The sequence below is a fragment of the Notolabrus celidotus genome, chromosome 10 (assembly GCF_009762535.1).
Source record: "Notolabrus celidotus isolate fNotCel1 chromosome 10, fNotCel1.pri, whole genome shotgun sequence".
In the NCBI taxonomy this organism is placed as follows: domain Eukaryota; kingdom Metazoa; phylum Chordata; class Actinopteri; order Labriformes; family Labridae; genus Notolabrus; species Notolabrus celidotus.
In genome coordinates this window covers 30,788,896-30,801,277 of record NC_048281.1, presented here as the reverse complement: position 1 = coordinate 30,801,277, position 12,382 = coordinate 30,788,896, and the positions used below count along the sequence as shown (strand labels likewise).

General features: G+C 39.8%; 1 protein-coding gene across 1 annotated transcript in view; it reads right to left on the bottom strand.

The window, feature by feature from the left end:
* Positions 1-674: 674 nt before the first annotated feature.
* pdia5 (protein disulfide isomerase family A, member 5) overlaps positions 675-12,382 on the bottom strand; it is a 109,519-nt gene continuing 97,811 nt past the window's right edge. Inside the window, exons 16-17 of the mRNA XM_034693741.1 lie at positions 5,814-5,948; positions 675-3,121 (exon numbers count right to left, since the gene is read on the bottom strand). Coding sequence (XP_034549632.1) covers positions 3,041-3,121; positions 5,814-5,948 — 216 coding nt within the window. The 3' untranslated portion in view covers positions 675-3,040. The remainder of the gene's footprint in view (positions 3,122-5,813; positions 5,949-12,382) is intronic.

The following is a 12,382-nucleotide window of genomic DNA, read 5'->3' as shown; positions in this document are numbered from 1 at the left end:
TAGAGAGCGGGGGAAGACATGCAGGAGACCCAACTCGGTCGAGGCATGATGGCTGTCTAACATGAGTCTGGTTTTGCCTGAGGTTTCTGCCTGTTAAAAGGAAGTTTTTCCTCACCACTGTAACTAGCTAAATACTGCGATGTGCAATGCTCATGATGGATTAAGGTGGGGTCAGACTTAGTCTTACCCTGTCTTGAAGTTGGATCTCTGTTCATAATTTGACATAGAGTGGTCTAGACCTCCTATGTTTGTAAAAGCGTCTTGATAACGTTTGTTGTGATTTGGCGCTATACAAATAAAGATTGATTGATTGAGATGGTCGACTGACTGGGAATCGAGCCGGCGACCCCTGCGACGAGGACTGCAGCCTCTGTATGTGGGACGCTTAGACCGCTAGGCCACCAGCCCCTCTGATTGAGTCTACTTAAACTGTTTCAATCTTAGCCTTCACATTCTCCTGAGTCTTCTGTGTCCTGAGTCAAGTTTATTGATAGTTCCACCCCAGTACCAAAGTCACAAGTGACTCAGTAGTTGTGGACGTGGATCAAAGTGTTGGAGTGATCAAGTTTTGAATACCACACAGCCCAGAACCACACCCCTGATGTGCCTCAAAATTCAGCGGTCACAATAAAAGCAGAGCAGAGTGAAAATTCAAAGAAATACAAGGACACACATTTTTGAAAACTTGTATCTTTATTTTTATTCTTATCTCGAAGGTCCTTACTGAAAAGGGCAAACTGTACGTATGGCTGGGCACAGAGAAGAAAAATAAATCAAACAAAGGCAACAATGACTTCTTGGCATAAGTGTGATATATATCCGACACAACATGGAAACCTTTGGGATAAAGACAGAGGCGGCCTCTCTATTATTGAACAAACGTGATGTCACTGTGAGGGCCAAAGTAAAGGGACGAAGTAAACAGAGGTTATTGTTCCCCCAGGAGGAGGAGGAGAATTAACACCTAATTACAGCAATATGTCAACGTCTAACTGTGAACAGCACTCACTCAAAGTGCTCCTCCATACCATGAATACAAAAAATAACCAGACTGAGCTCTGAACACAGGAAGTGTTTGATGCCAGCCAGAACATCTGACACACTCACTGGGAATGAGTCCACTAAGATCACAAAGATAACGTTTGATGAGGAACGGCTCAGTAACACCGACTGACAATATGTCTTATTCAGTCAACACATGATGTCATGATCTCACACAGATAAAAAGGACAGTTCTACGTTCTTTTATTGGGATACAAATGTAAACGATATTTAATTTGGTGACCGAAGAAGGGCTCAAAATGATTCTGCTGGAATGCAAAAATTACAAACAAACCAGTTCCCTTTAATTGTGTTTCGCTATCCCTGAGAACCTTATTCATAATGAAAGAAACCAAAGTCTTGAATAATAAAACACAAGATCAGCTACACATCAGCGGTTTAAATATTTATAGTGGCCGAAGCGTTGGATTTGAAACACACACAGTATGAAAGTAATGGCCACAAAGATAACGGTGATATGATGACCGTGAATCGATGGTATCATGCTGCTAGAGACGACTTCACGTACTTAAAACGTCATTATTTCTTGGATGTGTTATGAAGGAATCCCTGGGTGTTTGATAAAAGACACGAGAGAGCAGCGTTCAAGCTAACTGAAGCTGATCATTCCCAGCAGGCAGAGAGGAAACCGTCCAGAGTGGGCTCATTGGTGTGGCCTCAACAAATGGTTTTAAAACGGACTGAACAAAAACCCTGAATACCCAGAGGTAAAGATCACAGAGAGGATGTACATTATTTGAATTATTACAACGCCTCCCTCGACGGCGTGTGGATGCAGTGACAGAGTATGAGTAAGTGTGTGTAATCCACGGTTGCTTCAGTGGACGCAAATAAAGATTCAGAACTCGGACATCAGATTGATCTGCATGCAATATTCAGCCACCACCAAACGTGAGCCTCTGCCATGCTTCTAAATTTAAATGAGTCCTAACCTTGTTAAAACATTGATGAAATCTTAGTCAACAGAGGAGGTACACGAGGTAAAAATGCCACGGTAGATGTGAATGTTGTGAATATTTGGAAATGTGTGAAGCATGGAAACAATGAGGGCAGGAATATTTGGCATGTTTTGTTCTTCTTCTTCTTCTTCTTCTTCTTAAACGTGCTCTGGTGCACGACCGGAGAGAATACCAAGGGCACCAGGCCTCTGATTCCATTCAGCATTTCTTTTTTTATAGTTCTGCAAATCCAGCATTATTCATTTCTATAACTTTAAGGCCACAGTTTTCAGCAAACACAAAGAAACTTAAGTCCCATCTAAATCCCACTTTAAGAGCCCAGAACCATGCAGAGTATCCACCATGGCCCTGATTTCACCTCCTTCAGCTGCTACAGTACGATTAGTACCAGTTCAACCAGTGACAGGGTTTTCTTATGTAGTGTTTCAAGTGATCTGTGAAGGTGTTCAATCAATACTCTGGATGGTTCTGGCTTTTAGACGTGAGACTTCTGTACAAAAATATTGGAACAGACAGGTGTATGTCAGGAATCAAAATGTGTCTTCCACCAGGATTAGGACCCCATGTCATGTGAGCGAAGCCTCCACCTCCAACCAATGATGCCCGCTACCCACCATCCGCCCACCGCCACCCGCCATCAGTCCAAACCCCCGCTGCACAGGAAGGAGTCAGTATTGCATAGATACGGTATAGGGTGTAGCTTTCACATACGCTGTCACAGTGTTTGGGCAGAAAAGAAAAAAACCTGTATGTGTATTCAGAAACATCTGTCAAAATCCCCCCCTCCCCCCCAACAAAGAAAAAAAAAAAGGTCTTGAGTGGTCGGTCTGATTCTCGGTTGGTGTTGTTACAAACGTGATCACCACAGTATAAAAAATAACCTTTCACTGAGGTCATCAAGTCTCCCACGTCAGTGCTGATAGGGCCCTTGTCAAGGGGTCAAGGGTCACAGTGCAATGACAAAACTGTGCAGTGCCACGCCCACCCTCCCGCCCTCCTCCCTCCCTGCACGCTCGACCTCAGAGCTCCTCCTTCTTTTTGCCGACTTTTTCCTGATCGCGTCCTCTCAGGCTGCGCATGAAACCGATGAACCCCGCCTCCTGAGGAGAGAGAGAGAGAAAAGTTTCAGCGATGGTTTCACAACACGAGGCGATTGCTCACTCTTGAAAAGCCTCTGTCTGATCTAATAGAGATCACAGACCCACCATTAAACATTATCTCAACAAGCCTGACAGCGCAGAGATAAGAGACATGAACACAGAATCCAAATATTGGGGAGTTCAAGGTTGATCTGCTGCATTGTTGTCTGCTGCCAACTGTTGAACACTCCACTTAAGTTTAGGCTGAACTGCGGGATGACCTCTGACCTTCATTATCCAGTTTAGTTATAAATAATTCAGCTGGTATAATAACTCAGTCCTCTTGTGGCGAAGAGGAGAAACAGGAAGGATGCAAAGAGGCACAAACATCCAAACTCTTTGAACTGAAGATACTCAGAAGAATACTTCTTAAAAAAGACAAGAGCTTCAGTGGTCCTGCTTAAACAGTGAGCCAATAAAGAGCTTATTTTCAAGCTGTCACCCATTTAGCAGCGCTGTAGTTCACTTCTTCACTTTACCTACAGGTCTGTGGTGGTTAACACACTCTGTCTGAACTGCTGCACCTGTATGCTTAGCTCATAGGTGGTAACTAAAACTCAAAGTACTTCAATGATCTTTGAACTTCATTCTACACAGAGCATATTACTTTTGATTTGTCAACTGAGACATCTGGGAGTTGGCATCATTCAAAAGTACAGTGGTGTTGTTATTGCCATTAAAATAGCAGCAGGAAGCAGGAAGACACTGCAAAGGTTATAACTATGGTGGGGAAAAAGGGTCAAAATAGCATGCAATCAAAAAAAACCAAAACGTGTTCATTTTGGAACCTAATCACATTGCCATTAACTCTAAATCTGACGGCCTTAGTTACAATAATACCTGCAATAAACACATTACTAATAATCTTAATATTTGCTTCAGTTAAATAATCTTTGCATTTGTTTTTTGTACCAAGATCTAAATAAGGCCTTTGGTCTTAATCTAATTAAATTTAGCATTTTATATTTATTTTAATTTTCTATTGTTTTATTTATTTTTAACTCTTCAATTTGTATTATCTTATTACAATTTTTTGTTGCTTTTTTATTACTTTTATTTATCTTAGACTTTTACCTTTATCTTTTTTTATTCTCTTAACTAGTCATGGTTTATCTATTAATTAATAATAATATTTAATGTTTAGTCATGATATATTCGATTTTTATCATCATTTTGTTATTATTATTATTTTTTCAATTGCTCTAAAGCACTTTGAATCGCATTTGATTTGTATGAAAGGTACTATATACATATTCTTTCAGGAATCCAACTCTGCTTGGAATATGTTATTTTAACAATGTTATCATTTACCATTAATTTCAACAACAATTCCAGCATGTTTTTTTAAATCCCCTTATTTCACCTTAATCTATTTTCTCTGCACCTTTTTCTTGAATTTAATGTAAATATCTGGACATGTTTCATAGATTTCTTATTCTGTATGAACTTATGCCATATTTTTTTATTTCACTTCTATTTCTCTTTTTACATTGTGTTATATAAATAATTCACATATTTTACATTTTTCTTCCGTACATTTTTTCCTCCCAAAATGTGTCATATTTAAATTTGTTTAAGAGCAACTGCAACGCCTGAATGCTCCACCGGGGTAAATTAAGCATTTCTGATTCTGGCTCAGCAAACTCCGACTCACCACAAGGGTCTGACAATTTTATAAGACTAGTGATTGGTCAAATTATCACATCTGCTCTCTGTGATGCAGTTTGCAGTAATAATCTTCTGGATTGGTAGTGGCAGTAACACATTTACATGGTGGATATCAAACAAAGAAAAAGACATTTTCAAAGGACTCTTTTGTTTTGTTATTGTTTGTTAAATACAAAGCCCCACACAGGGATTGATTAAAGGAAAAATGAGCCAATAACTCTGAAAACCAGATCATAACTCAGATTTATGAGCACATAAACACACTCAGTGAAAGTAGAATCCACATGTTGTAGTCGAGTCTTTAAGAGGTCGGATGGATCCAGTATGTGGGCTGTGTCTCCCAAAGAGGACTGACCTCACACAGACCGGTCTTTTGGCTGATAGCTGTATTACTAGAGATACTTCTACAAAGATGTTGTGTCAGATAAGCCCTCTGAAAATCACACATTTCAGAGAGAGCAACATAAAAGACATTGCGACATCAGCAACTGCCAATGAATAATTTCCTGTGTCACTTCCTGTTCCTTCACAGAATCTGGCTCTGGCTTCTCCGTGTGGATCAGCTGCTAATAATGATCTACGTTCATTTGCAATGCAAAGCTGGAAGCACATTATGAGCCTTTCAAAATCCCCACTCCAACTAGTCTGACTCTTTAGGTTCAGTCAGGGGGCAAAATCATTTAAATTTGAACCCACGCACATTTCAGGATAACACCCACCGGCTGACTGGAGACCTGATCCGTTTGTCCAAAAGCTGAAAAACTGTGTGAACTGGAGAATACTCTTTGTGATCAAGCTGGTATTTCACTCTGGCTTTCAGGATTTATAGTCCTTAGCTTTGCAGAGAGACATCCTGTGTGTATACTATTCTCCATCTTTACTATGTTCATTTATTATGTTGCGTTTAAGAGTATATGAACAGTTTAAGGATGATGAACTAGACTGTGGACTGATGAGATGTAGATGTAGATGTAGTTCCACTTACCCCTCGATCTCCGGAGTATTTTTCCACAAACTTGCCGTAGTTGTAGTGGTTAAATGTCGGGTAGCCATCCACCCCTTCCTGCTTACACAGCTCATGGCTCTGTCCTTTAGTACAGTCCACAGCAGCGTACATAATCTGAGGAAACAACACAGAAATCCCCTTCAGTGTGATGTTACAGTATAATACAACAAATAGACTTCACTGTTCTTCACATGCCACATTATTAGGAGAGACAGTTCATGTAAGACGTGCAACATCATCGTTTTGTGGAATGAACATGTCTTTTATTATTACAGTAACTTAAAGCTCCTGTGGGGAGTTTTTAGTTAGATATGAAACGGACTAAAACTAAAGATGTCTATCTATGCACCTCAAAAGCAAACAAGACCATCAGCACTAAGACTCATATTTCTTAAAAGTTTTTTTAATGTCTGAAACCACTGGCAGGGGTAGGTGTCAGTCAAGTAAATGAACTGCATGCAACTTTGTAACATTTTCCATGATAGAGATTTCTAAACAGTGATATGTTTTAGTGTTATAATAACCAAGGGTGTGTTTTTTGTTAGAAAAGACGATTTTCTGGAGCAACAGTTCAGCCATGCTGGTAGAGGTAGAGGCTGTACTCCTTGCTGTGCTGGTCGTAGGATCGATTCAAGATCTCAACATGATTTGGTGCAAGTCATTCCCCCTCTCTCTTCCTACATTTCTTGTTTCTCTGACGCTGAAAACATGACTTTCACATGTGATCAGCAAAGAAAAAGGAGGTACTGCTTTGTCTACAGGGGGCGCCAAAATCAACACAAATGAAAGTTCCTCACTGGAGCTTTATTTGCAATGCCTGAAACTGCTGCTGCAGTGTAAGAGCCCGTGCAGGTACATTCTGCTTTAACAGACCTGTTTTCTACTTAACATTGTGCATGCAAAAGATTCCTGATGAGCGATATGTTTGAAAATTTAAAGAAAGAAGGATGATATATTTAATGTACAAAATTGATACAAATAGAACTTTCCTCACAGGAGCTTTAATGTATTTTTTCCATCTATATTTTATTTTATTTCCTTTTTTCCTTCATTGACAGGACAGCTGAAGAGACAGGAAATGTGGGGAGTAGGGAGCGGGTGAAGACATGCAACAGAGGGGCGACCTCTGCATCGAGGACTATAACCTTTGTATGTGGGGCGCTTAGACCGCTAGGCCACCAGTGGCCCTCAAATCTATATTTTATTTAACCAGGAAAACCTCTTTGAGATTAAGAATCTCTTTTAAAAGAGTGTCCTGGCCAAAATCAGCAGCAGCACGTTCCAGTCAAAGCATCTACAAGCTGATGCATCTTCCTCCAATGCCTTCAATCCTTCAAAAGACAGTACACCTTTTGAAATTAGACAGCATATAATCTAAAACTCCTTCAATCAAAGAATAATAGAAGTTAGTTAGCATGTTTGCATACGTAGTAGACTGACTTGAATTCTAGTTCTAAACTTCTTCAGCTTTCTTTAACCTTCGTTTGAAAGAGAGTTGCACAACAGAGACCTGTGTGTTCTTCTGTTGCGTTAAGAGTTGTAGTCATTTGCTTAGTAGAAAATACTAAGCTGTGATAAAGTTTACTGCTTGAGCTCATTAGTCCTGACTGTAGCTTGTAAGACTCCCAGGATATCTTTCACTTCCTTTAACCTTATGAAAGCAGGTTCATCGAGTAGTTGGCTCATATTCTATCACAGTAATATCTAGTCTTATCGTTTGAACAGTTTTAATTAACACCGAGCATTTCTGTTGTTTCTGTGCAATATGTTATTGTTAGAGTCTCTCTCCTGCTCCTGTTTATTTTCAGAACAAATAAACTTTAATATTCTCATAGATCAATACAAAAAATGTTCACACAAGACAATACAAGAGACTGTAATGGAGGACTCAATATTTATCAACTCTGTAATAGTCTCTTACAAGTGCTTACATTCATTCAGCCTCTCCGGCACTAACACATTCTCCTTGTCCAATTTTAGAACACTAGTTTCTCTTTCCAGGTAACAAAAAATGACTGATGTTTTCCTCTCCAGCTAAACCATTCAGAGTGGGCGATGGAGGAAAAAAAAAAATCCCACAACAATCACTCCTACATAAAAACAACAGGAGAGATTTATGCTGCGAGGCTGTAGCATCGATTAGTGACAAGCCGCCCCAATGAGGCGTAAATGCCGCCTCACTGGTACACGGCTCACTCAGCGTGTCCTTTTGGACAGCCGAAATGTCACCCTCTCTCGGGGTGCTGAGCACTGCACATTGAACTTGTCACTATCAAATAATCGCTCCCCGTCCGTCTGTCTGCTCGGGCCGAATGTGGAAAGGACAAATCTGCAGCGGAAGGAAAACATCAGACGCTCCGTCTGCACGTCCAACCGTGAAGTGTCACTCAAAACTTCTTGTCCTAATTACAAAAAACAAGTGCCCCCCTCCCCTCCTTTTTGGCATGCAAATACAAAACACTCCAATGCTGAGAATCTGCATAAGCAACAACATATTGTTTGATGAGTACACAGTTGTTGAGTGTTTGCTTCATCTGCTTCAGCAGCACAGACATCTGCCGCCACAAAGGGAGGACAGTGGAGACAGAGTCCTCTGCACATCAGCGGGGGGGAAGATATTCTTCTTCTATGGTCTGTTAAGCAGGAGTCTTAAACTGGGCCTCAATGCACTCCCACAAGAAGTGATTTCACGGACGTGTTGCCAGGCGTGTGGATTCAGCATTACTAAGGCGTTTCACCTTTGAAAACACTAAATAGTCAACAGGAATACAGCTGACATCAGTGTAAAGTACCCTGGCTGCTCAACAGTAAGATAGGGCATTTAAAGATGGAGAATCATTTCATGGTTGTAACAGTGAACGTGCTGTAAGTGCCGCCGCCGCCGCCGCCGCCAGTCTGCTCGTCCCTGTACGTGATCAATCAAAGCGGCTGTAAACTGACAGGAGAAAATTAAGCCGTAGAGCCCTTGTTTATTAAAGATCCGCAGACAATTCCCTCATCGATCCATCTTCAAGTGAGATACAGCTCTACAGCATGTCATTGATCCAATAGTTACATAACTGAGGAGACCAAACATCTAATGGCTCGGTCTCAATCCACCAGTGTGAGACTGAGGAGGGGAGCAGGAAAAAAAACAAGAATTATTCCTTTAATCACATCACATTTCCTGTACTTATTGCATTAAATATAACTGTGCAGAGGTTTTCTCACAAGTCAGACACTAGAGTATTCAAGAACTTGTTTTGCTCTGCAGTATCAGTTATAGAAGGAGCAGTTAAAACACTCTCTCTTTCATTGTACATGGTCTCTTGTTATGAAACGCTGATGCTGTCATACAGGCCCCATTGTGTCCAATTAAAAATCAAGACCACAGCAGGTGACTGGAAATGAGCTTAGCCTTGAATAGCAACAAATTGAAACATCTTTGAATGTTTCTCAATCTGATATCACGACTCATGTCTGGATTTTATTAATGGCTTTTGTGAATATTTCTTAAAAATAATGGCATGCAGGCGGTAAGGTTTTAAAGATTCATCTTCATGTTGTCTTCAGAGTTCAACTGGTTTATAATGTTGGTTTTATTAACTTTTGAAATAACCTTTAATCAGAATAAATTGTATTGTAATCAAAGTAACGGCTTAAATCTTGTACACGCCCATCCCAGTAATCAGACCAGGAAGAGAACTGGATCAACAATCAGATTGTGAACAAGCCAACAGTTAATTGGCTCTATAAAACATCTGTCTTTGTTAACAATAAAAGGAAAACACATAACTGCATTAAGTTTAATAGGTCAGAGTGAAACTAGAGTCCATCTGTGGACCATTCATAACTGTTATGAATGTTTGCACAACTGATAGTTAAACTTTGTTTCCATCCATCTTGTTCCTCTCGTTTCTTTAACGTTTGCCGTGTTCCAAAATCAGTGATTAGAAAGTGTAATGTTACATGATCCCTAATAAGAATGATGCATGCCCCAATGTTGAACAATGATGGCTTTCCAAAATAAGACTCAAGTTTTTTTTAAATATATTTTTGGGGCTTTTCGCCTTTAAAGGATAGGACAGGAATGCTGGGAGCAGAGTGGGGGAAGACATGCAGCAAATGTTGGAGGGCCCGGAGTTCAATCGCTGCAAAGAGAACTACAGCCTCTGTCTATGGGGCGCTTAGACCACTAGGCGAACGGCGCCTCAAGACTCAAGTTTTGACTGAAGCAAGGGATGGTTCTCATCTGTAACATCTGATGGGTCAACAAAAACGAAACTGTAGAAGCTTCATTAAGGTAGGTCTGTCATATTGGGTTATAGCTGATAAGGTAGCACAGGAGGTCATAGTGTTATGGCTGATCAGTACATATTGATGTGTATTTCCACATCATGCATTGCAACACCACCTGCCAATTTCTGCAGGTGCAATCAGGAAAAAAAAAACTTAAGGGGAGTTGGCTTACAGCTCTGTTTTTGCTGCATGAGAGCACGCTGTTGGGTGACTAACATTTCTAGCATGTCAGAAGTTAATCTGACTGATGACCCCCTGAACGCTGCGCAGTGAAAAATGTGTGATTGGGGGCACTGTTGGCCTAGCAGTCCAAGCATGCGCCCCATGTACAGAGGCTGTAGCCCTCGTCACAGAGGTCGCAGATTCGATTCCAGCCTCGACCATTTCCTGCATGACCTCCCCTGCTCTCTGCTCCCCACATTTCCTGACTCTCTTCAGCTGTCCTGTCCATTAAAGGAGAAAATGCCCAAAAATATTACTTTAAAAAAACAAAACAAAAATTAAAGCCACAAGCGGCGATGAACGGGCCCTCGTACATCTGTAGCAACCGCCTCATGTGAGCCACCGCCTGATATGAGCCACCGACTGAAAAACTGAAGAAAAAAAGATGGCCGACTTCCTGTTGGGAGTTCACCATGACATTAGGAATCTATTTTGTAGGTCTTGGCCTGATATATATAGGAAAAAAGTCATGCATGTAGGTTGAACCATGTTGAGAAGGTGCCATGTTGGAAGGAGGGGGGCGCTATTGAGCCATTTTTGGGAGTTTTTGCACTGGACCACCAAGATATTGAAATTTTCGCCAATCCTGATGAGTGTGCCAAGTTTGGTGAGTTCTGGGGCATGTTGAAGGTTCCAAAAAGACAATTTATTTGGGTACAAAGAAAGACAGAAAGAAAGAAAGAAAGAAAGAAAGAAAGAAAGAAAAAAAGAAAGAAAGACAGAAAGAAAGACAGAAAGAAAGACAGAAAGAAAGAAAGACAGAAAGAAAGAAAGAAAAAAGAAAGAAAGACAGAAAGAAAGACAGAAAGAAAGACAGAAAGAAAGAAAGACAGAAAGAAAGAAAGACAGAAAGAAAGACAGAAAGAAGAAAGACAGAAAGAAAGAAAGACAGAAAGAAAGACAGAAAGAAAGACAGAAAGAAAGAAAGACAGAAAGAAAGACAGAAAGAAAGAAAAAGAGACAGAAAGAAAGACAGAAAGAAAGAAAGACAGAAAGAAAGAAAGACAGAAAGAAAGAAGAAGACAGAAAGACAGAAAGAAAGACAGAAAGAAAGAAAGAAAGACAGAAAGAAAGAAAGACAGAAAGAAAGAAAGACAGAAAGAAAGACAGAAAGAAAGACAGAAAGAAAGACAGAAAGAAAGAAAAGAGACAGAAAGAATGAAAGATAGAAAGACAGAAAGAAAGAAAGACAGAAGAAGACAGAAAGAAAGAAAAAAGACAGAAAGAAGAAGAAGAGAAAGACGAAGAAAGAAAGAAGAAAAACAAGAAAGAAAGAAAAAGACAGAAAGAAGAAACAGAAAGAAGAAGACAGAAAGACAGAAGAAAGACAGAAAGAAAGAAAGAAAGACAGAAGAAGACAGAAGAAAGAAGAAGAAAGACAGAAAGACAGAAAGAAAGACAGAAAGAAGAAAGACAGAAAGAAAGAAGACGAAAGAAGAAAGAAAAGAAAAAGAAAGAAAAAAGACAGAAAAGACAGAAAGAAGAAAAGAACAGAAAAAGAAGAAAAGACAGAAAGAAAGACAGAAGAAAGACAGAAGAAGAAAAAGAGACAGAAAGAAAGAAAGAAGAAAGACAGAAAAGACGAAGAAAGAAAGAAAGACAGAAGAAGAAAAAGACAGAAAGACAGAAAGACAGAAAGACAGAAAGAAACAGAAAGAAAGAAAGAGACAGAAAAAGAAAGATAGAAACAGAAGAAGACATAATGAAAAAAAAGACAGAAAGAAAGAAAGACAGAAAGAAAGACAGAAAGAAAAAAAGACAGAAAGAAAGAAAGAAAGACAGAAAGAAAGAAAAGAAAGACAGAAAGAAAGAAAAGAAAGACAGAAAGAAAAGAAAGACAAAGAAAGAAAGAAGAAAGAAAGAAAAGAAAGAAAGACAGAAAGAAAGAAAGAAAGAAAGAAAGAAAGAAAGAAAGAAAGAAAGAAAGAAAGAAAGAAAGATCCTAAGGGTCACAACAGGGCCCTAAAAAAATACGTGATCAATCTGAAATCCGACTCGTCATGAGGCTTCAGTTTTCAAAGTGTGCACTCGGCCTTACAGACAAGAGA